The sequence below is a fragment of the Acanthisitta chloris genome, unplaced genomic scaffold (assembly GCF_000695815.1).
Source record: "Acanthisitta chloris isolate BGI_N310 unplaced genomic scaffold, ASM69581v1 scaffold1528, whole genome shotgun sequence".
NCBI lineage: Eukaryota > Metazoa > Chordata > Aves > Passeriformes > Acanthisittidae > Acanthisitta > Acanthisitta chloris.
The window spans coordinates 63,311-76,114 of record NW_008688475.1 but is presented as its reverse complement, the minus strand read 5'-3'; the positions used below and the strand labels follow the sequence as shown (position 1 = coordinate 76,114).

General features: G+C 51.9%; 2 protein-coding genes across 2 annotated transcripts in view; both read right to left on the bottom strand.

The window, feature by feature from the left end:
- Positions 1–4: 4 nt before the first annotated feature.
- Positions 5–3,729, bottom strand: CRYBB3 (crystallin, beta B3; the record flags this gene model as incomplete). The annotated part of the gene is given in 10 exon segments (XM_009081014.1): positions 5–32; positions 532–674; positions 772–904; positions 986–1,104; positions 2,424–2,503; positions 3,231–3,257; positions 3,260–3,307; positions 3,310–3,362; positions 3,442–3,539; positions 3,712–3,729. Coding segments are annotated over 10 exon segments (747 nt in total), but the record flags the coding sequence as incomplete, so codon positions are not given.
- Positions 3,730–7,348: 3,619 nt separating this feature from the next.
- Positions 7,349–12,804, bottom strand: part of KIAA1671 (KIAA1671 ortholog) — a 45,639-nt gene continuing 40,183 nt past the window's right edge. Inside the window, exons 7-12 of the mRNA XM_009081013.1 lie at positions 9,983–10,238; positions 9,248–9,419; positions 8,808–8,935; positions 8,437–8,570; positions 8,165–8,247; positions 7,349–7,768 (exon numbers count right to left, since the gene is read on the bottom strand). Coding sequence (XP_009079261.1) covers positions 8,169–8,247; positions 8,437–8,570; positions 8,808–8,935; positions 9,248–9,419; positions 9,983–10,238 — 769 coding nt within the window. The 3' untranslated portion in view covers positions 7,349–7,768; positions 8,165–8,168. The remainder of the gene's footprint in view (positions 7,769–8,164; positions 8,248–8,436; positions 8,571–8,807; positions 8,936–9,247; positions 9,420–9,982; positions 10,239–12,804) is intronic.

Sequence of the window (12,804 nt, the reverse complement as noted above, 5' to 3'; positions counted from 1 at the left end):
CCCTGTACCCAGGGTACTCGTAGCCCACCCACCTGTGGGGATGGAGGCAGCACTCAGCAGTGTCTCCAGCCCTGCTGCACCCCCTGCCCAGTAGGCACATCCCTCTGGAGTGGGGACAGCATCTCTGTGCCACCCCGAGGAGGCCAGGACAGTGCTAGTGGCTCTGCTTGCCACAGCCAGGTGATGCTGCCCAGGGCCTGGCACCAAGTGTCAGTGCAGCTGCAGGGTGGGAAATGCTGGGAGCAGAGAGAGAGCTCAGGGTGCAGAAGTGGCTCCACTGCTCCTGCAGCAGGACCACACAGCCCCAGGGATGCTGCCCCAGTCCCCATCACTCCCTGGGGAGCAGGGAAAAGATGGTAGCAGGGAAGGAACAAGGGAGGTGGTGTCCAAGAGTAGCTCCATGGGGACAGCTGCCCCAGTCCTGCCGCAGTGGCCGTGCTAGGTGACCTTGCCACCACCCCAGGGGAACAGCCACAGTGTCACAGGACCTGTCAGGGTGTCCCCGTGTGCCCTCTGTGTCCCCATCCTTACGTTCCGTTCAGGGCCTTGACGCTGGCCACGCGGTCCTGGAACCCGTGGGCCCAGAGGCTGGGGGCGTCGTCATCCACGATCTCCATCTTCCTGCCGGTGTAGCCTGCGTTCTCAAAGAGGTGGATCTTGTGGTCGGGGCTGTCCTGGGGGATAGCACGGCTCAGGGGCTGCCCCCAGGACCCTCCCAGCCCTGGTGCCCCATGCTGGGGGGCACAGAGCCCCCGACACAGCCCTACTCACGATCTGGAGGGGGCGGATGGACATGAGGCTGTCGCTGTTGTGGCTGTTGGACCAGGAGTCCCAGCGAGGGTAGTCACCCTTCTCCAGCACGAACTGCTCCCCGGCGTAGGCTTGTCGCTCGAAGCCCAACCACCTGTGGGACCCCAGTGTCAGGGCATGTTCTCCCTGCACCACCACCCCTGGGGCTGCTCTGTCCTCCCCATCCTGAACTTACGGGCCAGACTCCACCTGGATGGAGCCAACCTTCTCCATCTCCTTCTCGGTGATGTTTGGGAGCTCCTCCGTGAGCTCGCACTTCTTTCCCTGGAAATTCTCCAGCTCGTAGATTGTGATCTAAGGTGGGGAGAGAGGCACCATCAGCCACCACAGCCATGCTGAGGGGGAGAACATCCAGCCCCAGTGCAGGGATCCCATGGGAGCAGTAGCAGAGCAAAAGGCTCCAGCCTTGTCCCTCTGCTCCAATCTCTGCACCACCGTCGCTCGTCACCCACGGCAGAGCCGAGTCCTGCCACGTGTCTCTGCCCCAACAGACAGCTCCAGGCCTTGCTCCACAGCCATGCTCCAGCCAAGGCTGTTTGCTTGGTAAAGCACAGGCTGGAACTGCATCTGTGACAGGCTGACAACAAGTTGATCAGCTCTAATACAGCAGTGTAAACACAAAGGGTTTGGGCTAAGAGATGCCCAGGGCCATGGGCTGCCTCCAGCCCCATCATGGCCCATCCTTTCCTTCTCACTGCTCCCTCCAGATCTATCCATTCCTCTGGCCTGGCCTGGCACAAGCTCAGTAGTCAATGTTTCTCTCTAAACCCTGCCAGGTGCAGAGACCCAATGTCTTCTGCTCCTGGCAGAGCCTTGAGACTGAGCTGCAGGATGGGTTGGAGCCAGTGCCAGCGACTGGAGCATGGCAGGGAGCAGGGCCCAGGGCACCTGGCACAACTCAGGGACCAGCAGGGTCAGTACAGCTGCCAGAAAACCCCTGGACACTGCTCCAAAGGGGTCACAACTGCAACCCCTAAACCCAGGACAAGGGCAGAGCCTCCTGCAGACACCACAGAATGTGGGTTCAAGGGACAGAGGTGACATGTGTGTTCCTCAGGAACCTCTGTCCACCCCAAAGCAATAAACATCCCCAGCTCCTGACACCTCTTTACCCAACTCGCAGCATCTGCTCCCACCTCCAACATTCCCTGTCCAGGAGCAGCTTTGCAGTGCCCTGAGCTGCAGGAAGGGCTGCAGCCACTGCACCCCCCAAGCTGATTTACCACCAGCCAACCTCCAAGCTGAATTCAAACCCAAAAATCACACGCAGGGAGTTTCACTGCTCAGCCCGACAGCCAATCCCACCGTGACAGGATGCTTTATCTCCTGGATTAAATCACTGGGCAGCTGCACACCAGACTGGCAGGCAAATACAGCCACACAGGCAGGGAGCAGTGTCCCTCCTGCCAGGCAGCAGCAAATCCCAGCCCCAGCCTCCCTGCCCAGCCTGCAGTACCAGGGCAGTGACAACAGCATGAGCTGCTGTAGGAGAGCTGGAGACCACTCACGTCCCCAGTGCCACCTGCAGAGCTGGCACTGGTTCCAGCCTGCTGTGTCTGCATCTCACAAGGACCCACAGCATCACCAGTTTCCCCCAGTACAGCCCAGTATACCTTGTAGTTGCCACCTCGCTCTCCAGCACCCTCCCCAGTCGCCATCTGCTCGGGGGGACTTTGCTGTTCAGTCATTGTGCCTGGAAAAGCCAAAGGGCAGAGGTTACCACGGTGCTGTGCTGAGGCATCAGGCTCTGCACTACGAAGCAGTTCACGACACACAAAAGGATGATCTGGCATGGGAACAGCAGCACAGGTTAACCCAGATCCCAAGGCAGCAGTGGGATGTCCAGGCCAGGAGGATGCTCCGTCATCCATCCTCCTGCACACAGGCCCTGCATCCTCACCCAGGCATCCCAAGGACTGACCTAGTTGTCTCCCAGGGGACACAGATCCCTCTCTCTGCCCTGGGCAGCTCTCCCAGCTGTCACTAAACTCCCACCTCCCAGCCTGGCCTTTGTTTCCAGCAGCAACTTGCCACGTTTCAGCTCCCAGCCGCTGACATCTCTCCCCACTAACACAAACCTGACCCCTCTCCCTCACTCCCATACCCTGGGGGGACACCAGACCTGGCAGCTGGAGGTGCTGCCACCACCTTGGCTGGGAGAGATGTGGTGAAAACCCTTCCTCACTCTGCAGGAACATCCACCAAACTCCTGCTCTCCTAGGAAACCCACTGGAAGCGCCTCCCCGGCCGCGCTACCGCGAGGGGTCAGGAGATGAATAAAAGAGTTTGCTCAACATCCTTCACCAAACCCTTGCAAAAAGCATCACTTCCTCGCCACGCACGAGCAAAGCTCTCTCTGTGCCATCTACACTCAGACGTGCTCAACTCCTTTGCAAAGCCCCTTGCAGTCCAAGCAGTACCTCTGCGAGCGGTTCCGCTGTGCCGGCGGCGCGGGCGGCTCCGCTATTTATGGGTCGCTTCTGAACAGAACAGCACATTGCCCGAGCGCTGATGCAGCAGCTGCGTCCACGGAATTCCATCCATGAGATCTCCTGTCAATAGCGCGGGGGCCGCGAGAACGTCAGCCCCCCCTGCCCCGGCCCTGCCTCGGGCCTGGCCCGCGCGCTTTACAGAAGATTAGCGTCGAAACTCACATCAGCACGTTCACGCTGCTTCTTGCCAGGTTCTCTGGAAAACTCTCCCGTCAGCAGTTCACGGGAGGGTTTGGCCTGGAAACCCAGCGCAGCGAAGCAAAATCCAGGGAGAAATATGGAGGGTTTGTTTGGGCTCCCAACGTGGGGTCAGGGGCAGCGGAGGGAGCTTAGGGGGAAGGTGGTTCCAGGGCAGGAGAAGATCTCAGGATCTCCAGCTGTGGGTTCTTGCTCCAGCTTTGGTCCTCACCAGGATGGTTCTCTCCATGGAGCCTCTTTTCCTTCTTTGCCCCCCAGTCCTGCTCCCTCCTCGGTGTGTTTCCCCAGGGCACACTGGCACACACAGTGGGGTTTGTAACGCATCCTGGCATGGGTAGTGGGATTTTGGGAGCCAAGTGCCTTGCATGGAGGTTCATCCCATTCCACTCCCTGCCAAGGGCAAGGGCACTTTCCACTAGCCCAGGCTGCTCCCAGGCATCCCCAAACTCCCTGTCTCCATCCCAGCAGCATGCAGGGATTTCCTATTCCAACTCAGGTATCTGCTGTAAGCAACCAGCAAATCCCTTCCAGCACAGCCCACATGGGACACACACACCTCCCAAAACATCCTCCTGAAATCATGATTTTCCACACACCAGCCCCAGCCCAGGCCATCCTGGCAGTCCTGCTCCCCTGGGATGCACTGACTGCTCCCAAGGGACCACAGAGCCTGCCAGGGCTGGAACCATGGAATCCTGGATGAGGAGCAACTCTGGATCCACAGGCTCAGGTTAAAGGCACCAACACCACATCACTCCCATAGCAAGAGAAGTACCTGTGACTGAGGCATGGATGGTTAAACCACTGGATGTGAACTACTCACCTGATATTTGCCTTGGAAGTGCTGTGACCCCCACACTAAGCCATTCCAGTGCCTCAGCAATCCCTGGAGCACCTCAGCACCCAACTCCAGGCTGGGTGTAACCCCCGAGGCAGGAGGAACAATTCTGGTGTGTGCACAAGGGCTGAGGGTTTACCTTTACAGGCAACATCATTCCCAAATCTGCCTCAAGGTGCGTTTAGGTTTGCCAAGAACTGTTTGCAAACAAACAACAGGGGGAGACCTCTTTGAGCAAGGGAAAAAAAAGGTCACCTGGGGGTTGATTCCTACAGAAGGTTTCGGATATCAAAGGCTGAAGAACCAAACGTTGGCTCTGTCTCTGCAAGTTAAGCCAAAGGCTCTGGTGGCTCAGGACTCTGACTGATGCTCCAAGGACCTTAACAAGGTGAATTTGCAAGCAGAAAAAGGAAGAAATTCCCCAACTGGGGATTCCAACCAAAGCAATGGAATGGCTGTGTAAGTCCCTGCCACACCACCCAGAGGAGATCGCTGGGGATAACAAGGAGAGTGATCCAGAAACATTCCTGAATTCCACCAAGACACCCAATTCCACTTGTAAAAACCAATACTGGTGCAGCTTTCCTAGCAAGGAAAAACAGTTGAGGAGCTGCAGCAATGGGAGGAACGAGGGCACTGCCAGGAGCTTCAGCACCTCCAGTATCAGTCAGGACACGAGCTGAACCTTCCCCCCAGGCAGAATCCAGGAAGGAATGAACCTGAGAGTTCATTTCCACCTCCAAACAAACAGCAGAAAAAAAGCAAGTGGCAACAAAAGTGAAAGCATAAAAAAAATTCCAACAAGCATCACTTGGAATTAAAATAGAATCATATAAAGTGTATTAGAGTCCGTTCTATCGTTTCAGAAGTAATAACATATTTATATCTCTTTTATTACAGAGCAATAACCCGAAGAGAAGGAAGTTGATATTTAATCCATGTACAATATAAAGGAATTATAAAGCAGAAAAAAAAACTTTCCCATTCAACAACATTCTAAAGATGCTTTTTAATTAGACATTTAAGCGTTAAACATCTCTCAGTAGTAGGTTAAACTACCCCATACAGTAAGTTTCAGTGCATTGTCCAAGCAGATGTGGAAATGCAAAACACATTCAAGGGCTTTGTGGAAATCCCCTCCATTTCCTCAACACAGAGCAAACACTGCAGCTACAGAATTTCTGGCCTTCAGTTATCACACCAAGAACCAGGAAATCCTCCAACTGTTGGGAATACAACACTGTCACCTGCTGAAGTGGAAAATGCAGCCCATGGATATGTTCCTGGGAGCAGGGGGTTCCCTGATTGCTAGAGAGGGGTTAGAAACAGGCCCCAAACAGGCCAAATTTCACCTGGGTGAGAAAGGTCATCCTCACCCTCCTCACACCTGCACAGGCTGCTGCTCGGGCTGGCCCAGGCACACGTGGGACACCATGGACACCCCAGATGGAAAACCTCGGTGCTGCCATGAAAATACATCCCAAAACACACATAGGCAAAGAGTTGCCTTTTCCACCATCGGCTAAAGGAGAGCGAAGAAAATCTGTGCAACGTTTTCAAATGAGCTGAGAGGAGCTGGTCAGTGGTGGTGGCTGTGCCCAACACAGCCCATCTCCCATCTCCCATCTCCCAGTCCCTTCTCCCAAGGTCCAGCACCACACGGCATGGAACGCCCTGCAGGAATCCTGGGGGAATCACTGAAGGGCTGGAAAACTACCAGTGGCAACAGCTCCCATGAGAAACAGCACCAAGCAGCAAGGCAAGACTTTTCCATAAGGTAAATGTCTTCACCTCATCTCAGTGGAGCACAGGGAGCTGCCACCAGAACGGAATCCGGGAGAGGGAGATGTGCATATGGGACTTGTCTCCTGCCATCCTGCTGCTACTTCCTAGAGCAGACTGGGCCTGCAAACCCCCTCTCCTCTGAGACTCCTCGGTGAGAAGAATTGGCACATGGTTTTGGCAGCTCCAAGCCTGGCAGACAGCAGAGCAGACAGACCACACCAGTGCGAACCCCACGGGAGCAGCTTCCCAAACACTCATGGGCAAAGAGAGGAAGGACAAGGAGTTAAGTGCTGGTGCTTTGTGTTTTAGCTAGAGGAGCCCCTGGCAGGACTGGGCAAGTGCAGCCCAAGGAGCAGCCTGGGCTGTGCCAGGTAAGGAGAACACTCTGCTCTGCTCTCCCTTCCCTCCTCCACACTCTCCTGGTGGAGCCTGAGGAGCACCAACAGGACAGCCACCCTCCCTTCCTGGGGCTGTTTCTGAAGGTTTACTGAAAGAGCACTTGTCTGGGGCAAAATGAACGTGTCCTGTGGCCGTGGGGTTGGTGCCTCAAGACCTGTGTCCAAGGAGGGGGATGTGTCTGAGGACTTGGGGACACTCACACCGTGTGCTCCGGGAGATCTCTGCACGTCGCTCTGTGGCCAGGGGAAGGACAGGAATTCATCTGAGAAACTGAAGATCACGTTTAGGTTATCCCACAAAAAAAATCAGCATAAAAATAAAAACTTCCCCCTGGTATTTACAGATTCACAAATAAAAATATGGAGTGGGACTATCCGAACTGCTAGTAAAGTGACATTCAACAATTCGCTGGAACCCTGATATGAGTGAAACCTCCTCCCTCTTCCCTTCCTTTTTGTTATAAAAACAGTATTTACATAGTTTGACTTGTTTTTGAAAGAGAACTGGTTGACATTATTGCTTGATCCTTTTTAGGAAAGACATTCCAATGAAGCAATTACTCCACATGCTGACGAAAACACAGAATAAACCACTTCAAGAGTGACAAAAGTCAACGTTTTGTTCATCTAAAAATTATCTCCATCTGCTGAGGACAGCAGATCACATGTAAATATAAGCCAATCAAAAATAACATCTTACAAAAAAATAATCAAGTTTCCTTTGTCAATATGGCAGTAAACATGACTTGTTCTTCCACTCTCACCTCCCACGAGCTTCGTTCTAAATAGGAACTTACTATTTGTTCACAAAAAAAAAAAAAAGAAAATAAATTCGATTCAAATTGTTATTTTCATAAACAAACACAAAGCCCAACCAGACACAGCTGCCCAAGGTCACATTTTTGGGGGTGCTCAACACCTTACACAGTCTCTGTTCAACGGTGAGGGGAGTTCCCTGCAGCACAGCACTCCCAAATCTCCATTCCCAGGATTTCCTGAAGTGCCAACTAGAAACCTTGGGTTCTTCTGGCAGGCAGGGCTGGGGTGGCACTGTGCCCCCCAGCCTGGCAGCTCAGCTTTGTATTTGAGTATGAACTGAAGCAGCTTTCTCCACGAAACAGGAAGGCACCATGCACATAGCAGTTGAGGCAGGAAGCAAACAGCAGCAACATGACATGGGGGTTTAGGTTCAGATGAGTTAAGGCTTCTGTTAAACTTGTTTATCTTCTTCTAGTTAGGATCACTGTCTGCAAGGAAAGAACAGAAGGGATTGAAGCAATGGTGTGACATGGAAGCACTCAGGCCCTCTTGGGGGCTGTACCAGGAAACCCTCCCCAAAATGAGTGTTTCTGTTGTAGTGACATCTTGGCCTTGTTTTCTTCAGTGTCTTAAATGGTCCAGAGCTGCCCAGAACTGTGCTGAGCAGCACAAGGTTCCCAAACCCTGGGCAGGCCTCAGCACTGCTCATTTGTGCTCACTGTGAAACCACAGGGGAAACTCTCACCTGGGAGTGAAACTTCACTGCTCTGGGATGTCACACCACCCCTGGCACTCCTGGGTGCACCCCAGGGTGAGTGACAGAGGCTGTGGACACACTGCACATACTGTGGGTGTCTCACTGCACTCAGCACAGCCCAAGGTACCTTTTCAAACCTGATTCTCATAATGGCTCTGTCTCTTCTTTGATTTCAGCTCCTTCAGCCACTGAGGAGACTTTTCCTCTGACCTAAGACCAAAAAAAAAAACCCAAAACATTTTATTCGCTCTCTCATTATCTTTTTATTTATTATTATCTTTTCATTCTTTCATTGTGAAAACTCATTCCAGAAACAACAAAAGGAACAGAGAATTTCTTGCACTGTGTTTTAACTTCACCAAAAAGAGTATCAGCACCTTTGGGGCTGAATTCCCTCACCTGTCCTCCCTCTCCACGCTGGAGGGCAGAACTCTGCTCCCAGGAGTGCTGAGCTGGGCTTTGGGGGACCTGAAGAGCTGAGCAGAACTCACATCTCCAGCACTCTCAGACTCTTGTCTTTTCCGCAGTTGGGCCTAAATACCACAATAATGGAAGAGATTCTTTTAAACCAGGATTCAGGGTTTATTTTGGGGGATGCAAAACACTCAGACTTATGGAAACAAAATTTTAAACCAGGATTCAGGGTTTATTTTAGGGGATGCAAAACACTCAGACTTATAGAAACAAAAAAAATCCATGTCTGAAATCAGAAACCTACTAAAGCTCCTGCAATGGTTTATCTCTCACCCAACGTGCTCTGCTGTGCTCACCTTGAGGACAGAGTGATCCATTCCTGGAAACACCGGGAGTCTCTGAGCTTGGACAGAAGATGACCTTGGAGTATGCTGGATCTTCTCTTCCTCCTCGGAATCTTCCTGTTGCATAGTTTTCTTCTCTTCTAATGAGTTGTTTGACAACAAGCAGAGACAGGGAATCATCAGTCAGCAGAGTTTTCATCTACACCTTGTTCTAGACCTCTCCTTCCACTCCAGCATGTGTAAAGAGTATTCAGAAACACCGTTTAGGAATTCCTGCCCTTCACCCCTGGCAGTGTTCATTCCAGGTTGGATAAGCCTTGAGCAACCTGCTCTGCTGGGAGGTGTCCCTGCCCAGGGCAGGGGTTGGCACTGGGTGATCTCTCAGGTCCATTCCAGCCCCTTAACATATTATGATACAACCAAGCTGAGTATTTCAGCTGGCTGAGGGATACCTGTGGAATCTTTGAACATCCAGGAGTCTGGCTCTTCTGTCAAGGAGAATTCCTTCTCCAGCTCCAGTCCTCTGCTCCTCCTGAGTGAGTGGGACACAGGGGCCCTGCGGCGTCGCTTCTTGCTGAGCTGCACTCGAGTCTTCAGTGCACTGGAGTCCAACACAGGTGTTTTCTAGGGAACAACCAAACCTTTACCTTCATCCAGCCTGAAAACCAGCCCATCCCCTCCATAAGGACTTCCCAACCCATCAACCCTTTCAGTTTAATGAAACCTTATATATATTTTTGCCTGATTATTATTCTTGTAGTTACTTAAAGCTATACCAAGGAGCATTTCTGGTGAGGACATGGTATGTTGTGGCTGACTGGGTGCAGTGCTGGGGCTCTGATCTCTCTAGGCTATGGAGGTGTTCCAGGGCAGGCTGGAAAGGGCTCAGAGCAACCTGGGCTAGTGGAAGGTGTCCCTGTCCATGGCAGGGGCTGGAACTGAATGAGCTTTAAGGTCTCTTCCCACCCAAACCAGTCTGCAATTCCATGATTCTCTGATTGATTATCTACCAGCTTTATGCAATCTCTCAGCACTTAAACACTGCAGAGACTAGAAGAACTTTGTTGCTTTGAGCCTAAACTTTTCAAGCAGGAAGGCAGCTAAGAAAAGTTCCTACAAGAAACTACTTTGCAGGGAACAACACAAGTCATTCAGGAGAACTCCTGTTTCCCATGATGACAACTTACATCCAGGAAGGAGAAATCAATGGCCTTGTCCTCAGGGAAGGTGTCCCCTGCAGGAGGTAAGTCAGTGCCATCAGTAGAGTCCATGTCGGTGCTGGAGCGATCCAAACTCGTGCTCCTTTGGTCTTTGGAGAAGTCATGGTGGTCGGGCAGGGAGGCAGGCTCTGCCTGTGAGGACAGTGAGGATGGGAGGCTGCTGCCAGCAGGTTTTCTCCCTGGGGCCACGGCGTTCTCCAGGGAAGGAGACTCGGGCACAAAACTGCAAAGGGAGCACATAAAACCTGTGAGACTCCAGGGTAAGCAAACACCTGCAAGGACAGTCTGGATCACACATGGTCAGCAGGAGTTCAATAAAGGTGGAACTGAAGTTACACCTTGAGTGCCCGAGGTACCTTGGGAGCAGCAGGAACAGCAGCAGGGAATGGATCCTTCCCCTGAGCACAGCTGTCACCCTTGGATGTACAGTGCATGGGGGATTGGGGGTAATTCCAGCCAGCTAGAGGCTTTTCCCTTCGGGAATGCTGGTGCTGAAGGAGAGGTGGGCACCAGGTGGCACCCTAAGACAGGGATCTGCGGGCAGAGCTTTCGGGTGCAGCGGGGAGAGCTCCCAGGGTGGCAGAAGCTGCAGCCCAGTGCTGGGATGCTCCAGGAGATTCCCACAAATCCTCCTTTTGTGTGGACTAACAGAAATGAGTTGTAGTGTCCAGGTCCTGCACCCCAGCAGAAGGACCCGCCAGGGGTATTCCCACAAATCCTCCTTTTGTGTGGACTAACAGAAATGAGTTGTAGTGTCCAGGTCCTGCACCCCAGCAGAAGGACCCGCCAGGGGTATTCCCACAAATCCTCCTTTTGTGTGGACTAACAGAAATGAGTTGTAGTGTCCAGGTCCTGCACCCCAGCAGAAGGACCCGCCAGGGGTATTCCCACAAATCTTTGTCTGGACTAACAGGAATGAGTTGTAGTGTCCAGGACCTGCACCCCAGCACAAGGACACTCCAGGGGGATTCCCACAAATCCTCCTTTTGTCTGGACTAACAGGAATGAGTTGTAGTGTCCAGGACCTGCACCCCAGCACAAGGACACTCCAGGGGGATTCCCACAAATCCTCCTTTTGTCTGGACTAACAGGAATGAGTTGTAGTGTCCAGGACCTGCACAGCAGTGGTGTGACACTCCCAGGGTATTCCTAGAATTCCTCCCCTTGCCAGGACTAACAGGAATGAGCTGCAGTGTCAGGAGTGAAACCTGTTACAGTTGTGTCTCCCTTTGTCATGCAGGCTGGAGTACTCCTTAAACAGCAGGAAAAAAGTAGGAAGACTCTACTGTCAGTAAAATTTGGCTGGTTTGCTTCTAATTCCCACTTGAAAAACCAAAACCTGAAGTATTAAGGACTTAGGATTTTTTTTTTCTCCTCTCTATAGGAATCTTCTGTTACCAAGCACCATTTCCTTCAGCACATCACTGGGAAAACTGCTCTAAACCCCCAAAACAAATATACATCAATATCTGCACACTGTAAAGCAATAAACCTGAATGTTTGGTGCAGCTCAGAGCCACAGCACTCCTGGGAGGAGAACACTCCAGAGCTCACTGCTCCAGTAGCACCAGCACATGGTTCCATCTCCAGCCTGGCAGGGCAGACCCTGCACAGAGGGTTTCCAGCACACGAGCACAGGGAATGCTGCTTCTCTCCTCCTCCACTGGGCCCCAGGATAATTAGGAATGGCACTAATGAGCTCGGGGGGGAAGGTTTTGTCTAGGGTTTTTGCTTCGAATGATGTTTGGTATCTGCTTTAGAGCCACTGCAATGTGGCAGAATGGAGAGAGGAAAGACAAGCTGCAGAGTTAGGGTCTTTTGTGGAAATTTAGGGGTGTGTGGAAAGGATCCTGGTTGACTGGCACATCTCTTCCCTCTTACATCCCAGGGCTGCAGCTGGAACAACTCACTGAGGTTTCTCAAGCTGCAACATTTGAGAGTAAGCCCTGACAGAAATCCAGTTGAATTTACACTGCTTGGAGGTTCCCCATTCCCCAACCTTCCCAACAGATTCTCCTTGGAGTTCCTGCACAATCACAGCTCCATTACACTCCAACCCCTGTGGCACAGCTCATCCCCAAGCACGGGAAGGATCCCTGGAGTTCAAACCCAGTGGATTCTTTCCAGCTGAACAGCAAATTAGGGAGACAATTCCCCTCAGAATAATGAGACTGAAAACATATTTTCAGTTCTCATTACTGAGATATTATTGCATCTTCTTCTATTGCTTCATGAAGACTTCAGGGTTTGTGAGCACATCCATGAGCTGCCCCCAGTGTTCCACAGGTGCATTTACAGACACTTCTCAAGGCACATCCTTCATGTGGAGCACACAAACCCAGCAGGATGGTTAGCACAATGGGCAATAAACTGAGCTCAAGCTTCGCTTTCAGCTGCAATTAAATTTAATTAGTTTTAGCAAGACAGTGCTAAGAGGCCATAAAGAATGTGTGTTGCTTCAGCATGTGAAATTAGGACTCAGAAAGGAAAGGAATCCTGAATTTACACTGCTCAACAGTGAGAATCAAAAGGCAACTCTCACTGCTTGTCTGGGCTGCCACACAGGAATCAATATCCATATCACAGAATCACTGAGCTTGGAAAAGACCTCTGAGACCACTGAGTCCAGCCTGTGACCCATCACCACCTGCAGATGTGGCACTTGGCTGTGTGGGCACAGTGGGATTCAGCTGAAGGTTGCACTTGATGCTCTTGGAGGTCTTTTCCAACCTTGAAGTGACTCTATGATTCTCTAAGACAAATTAATTCACAGCTGCATTAATGAAACC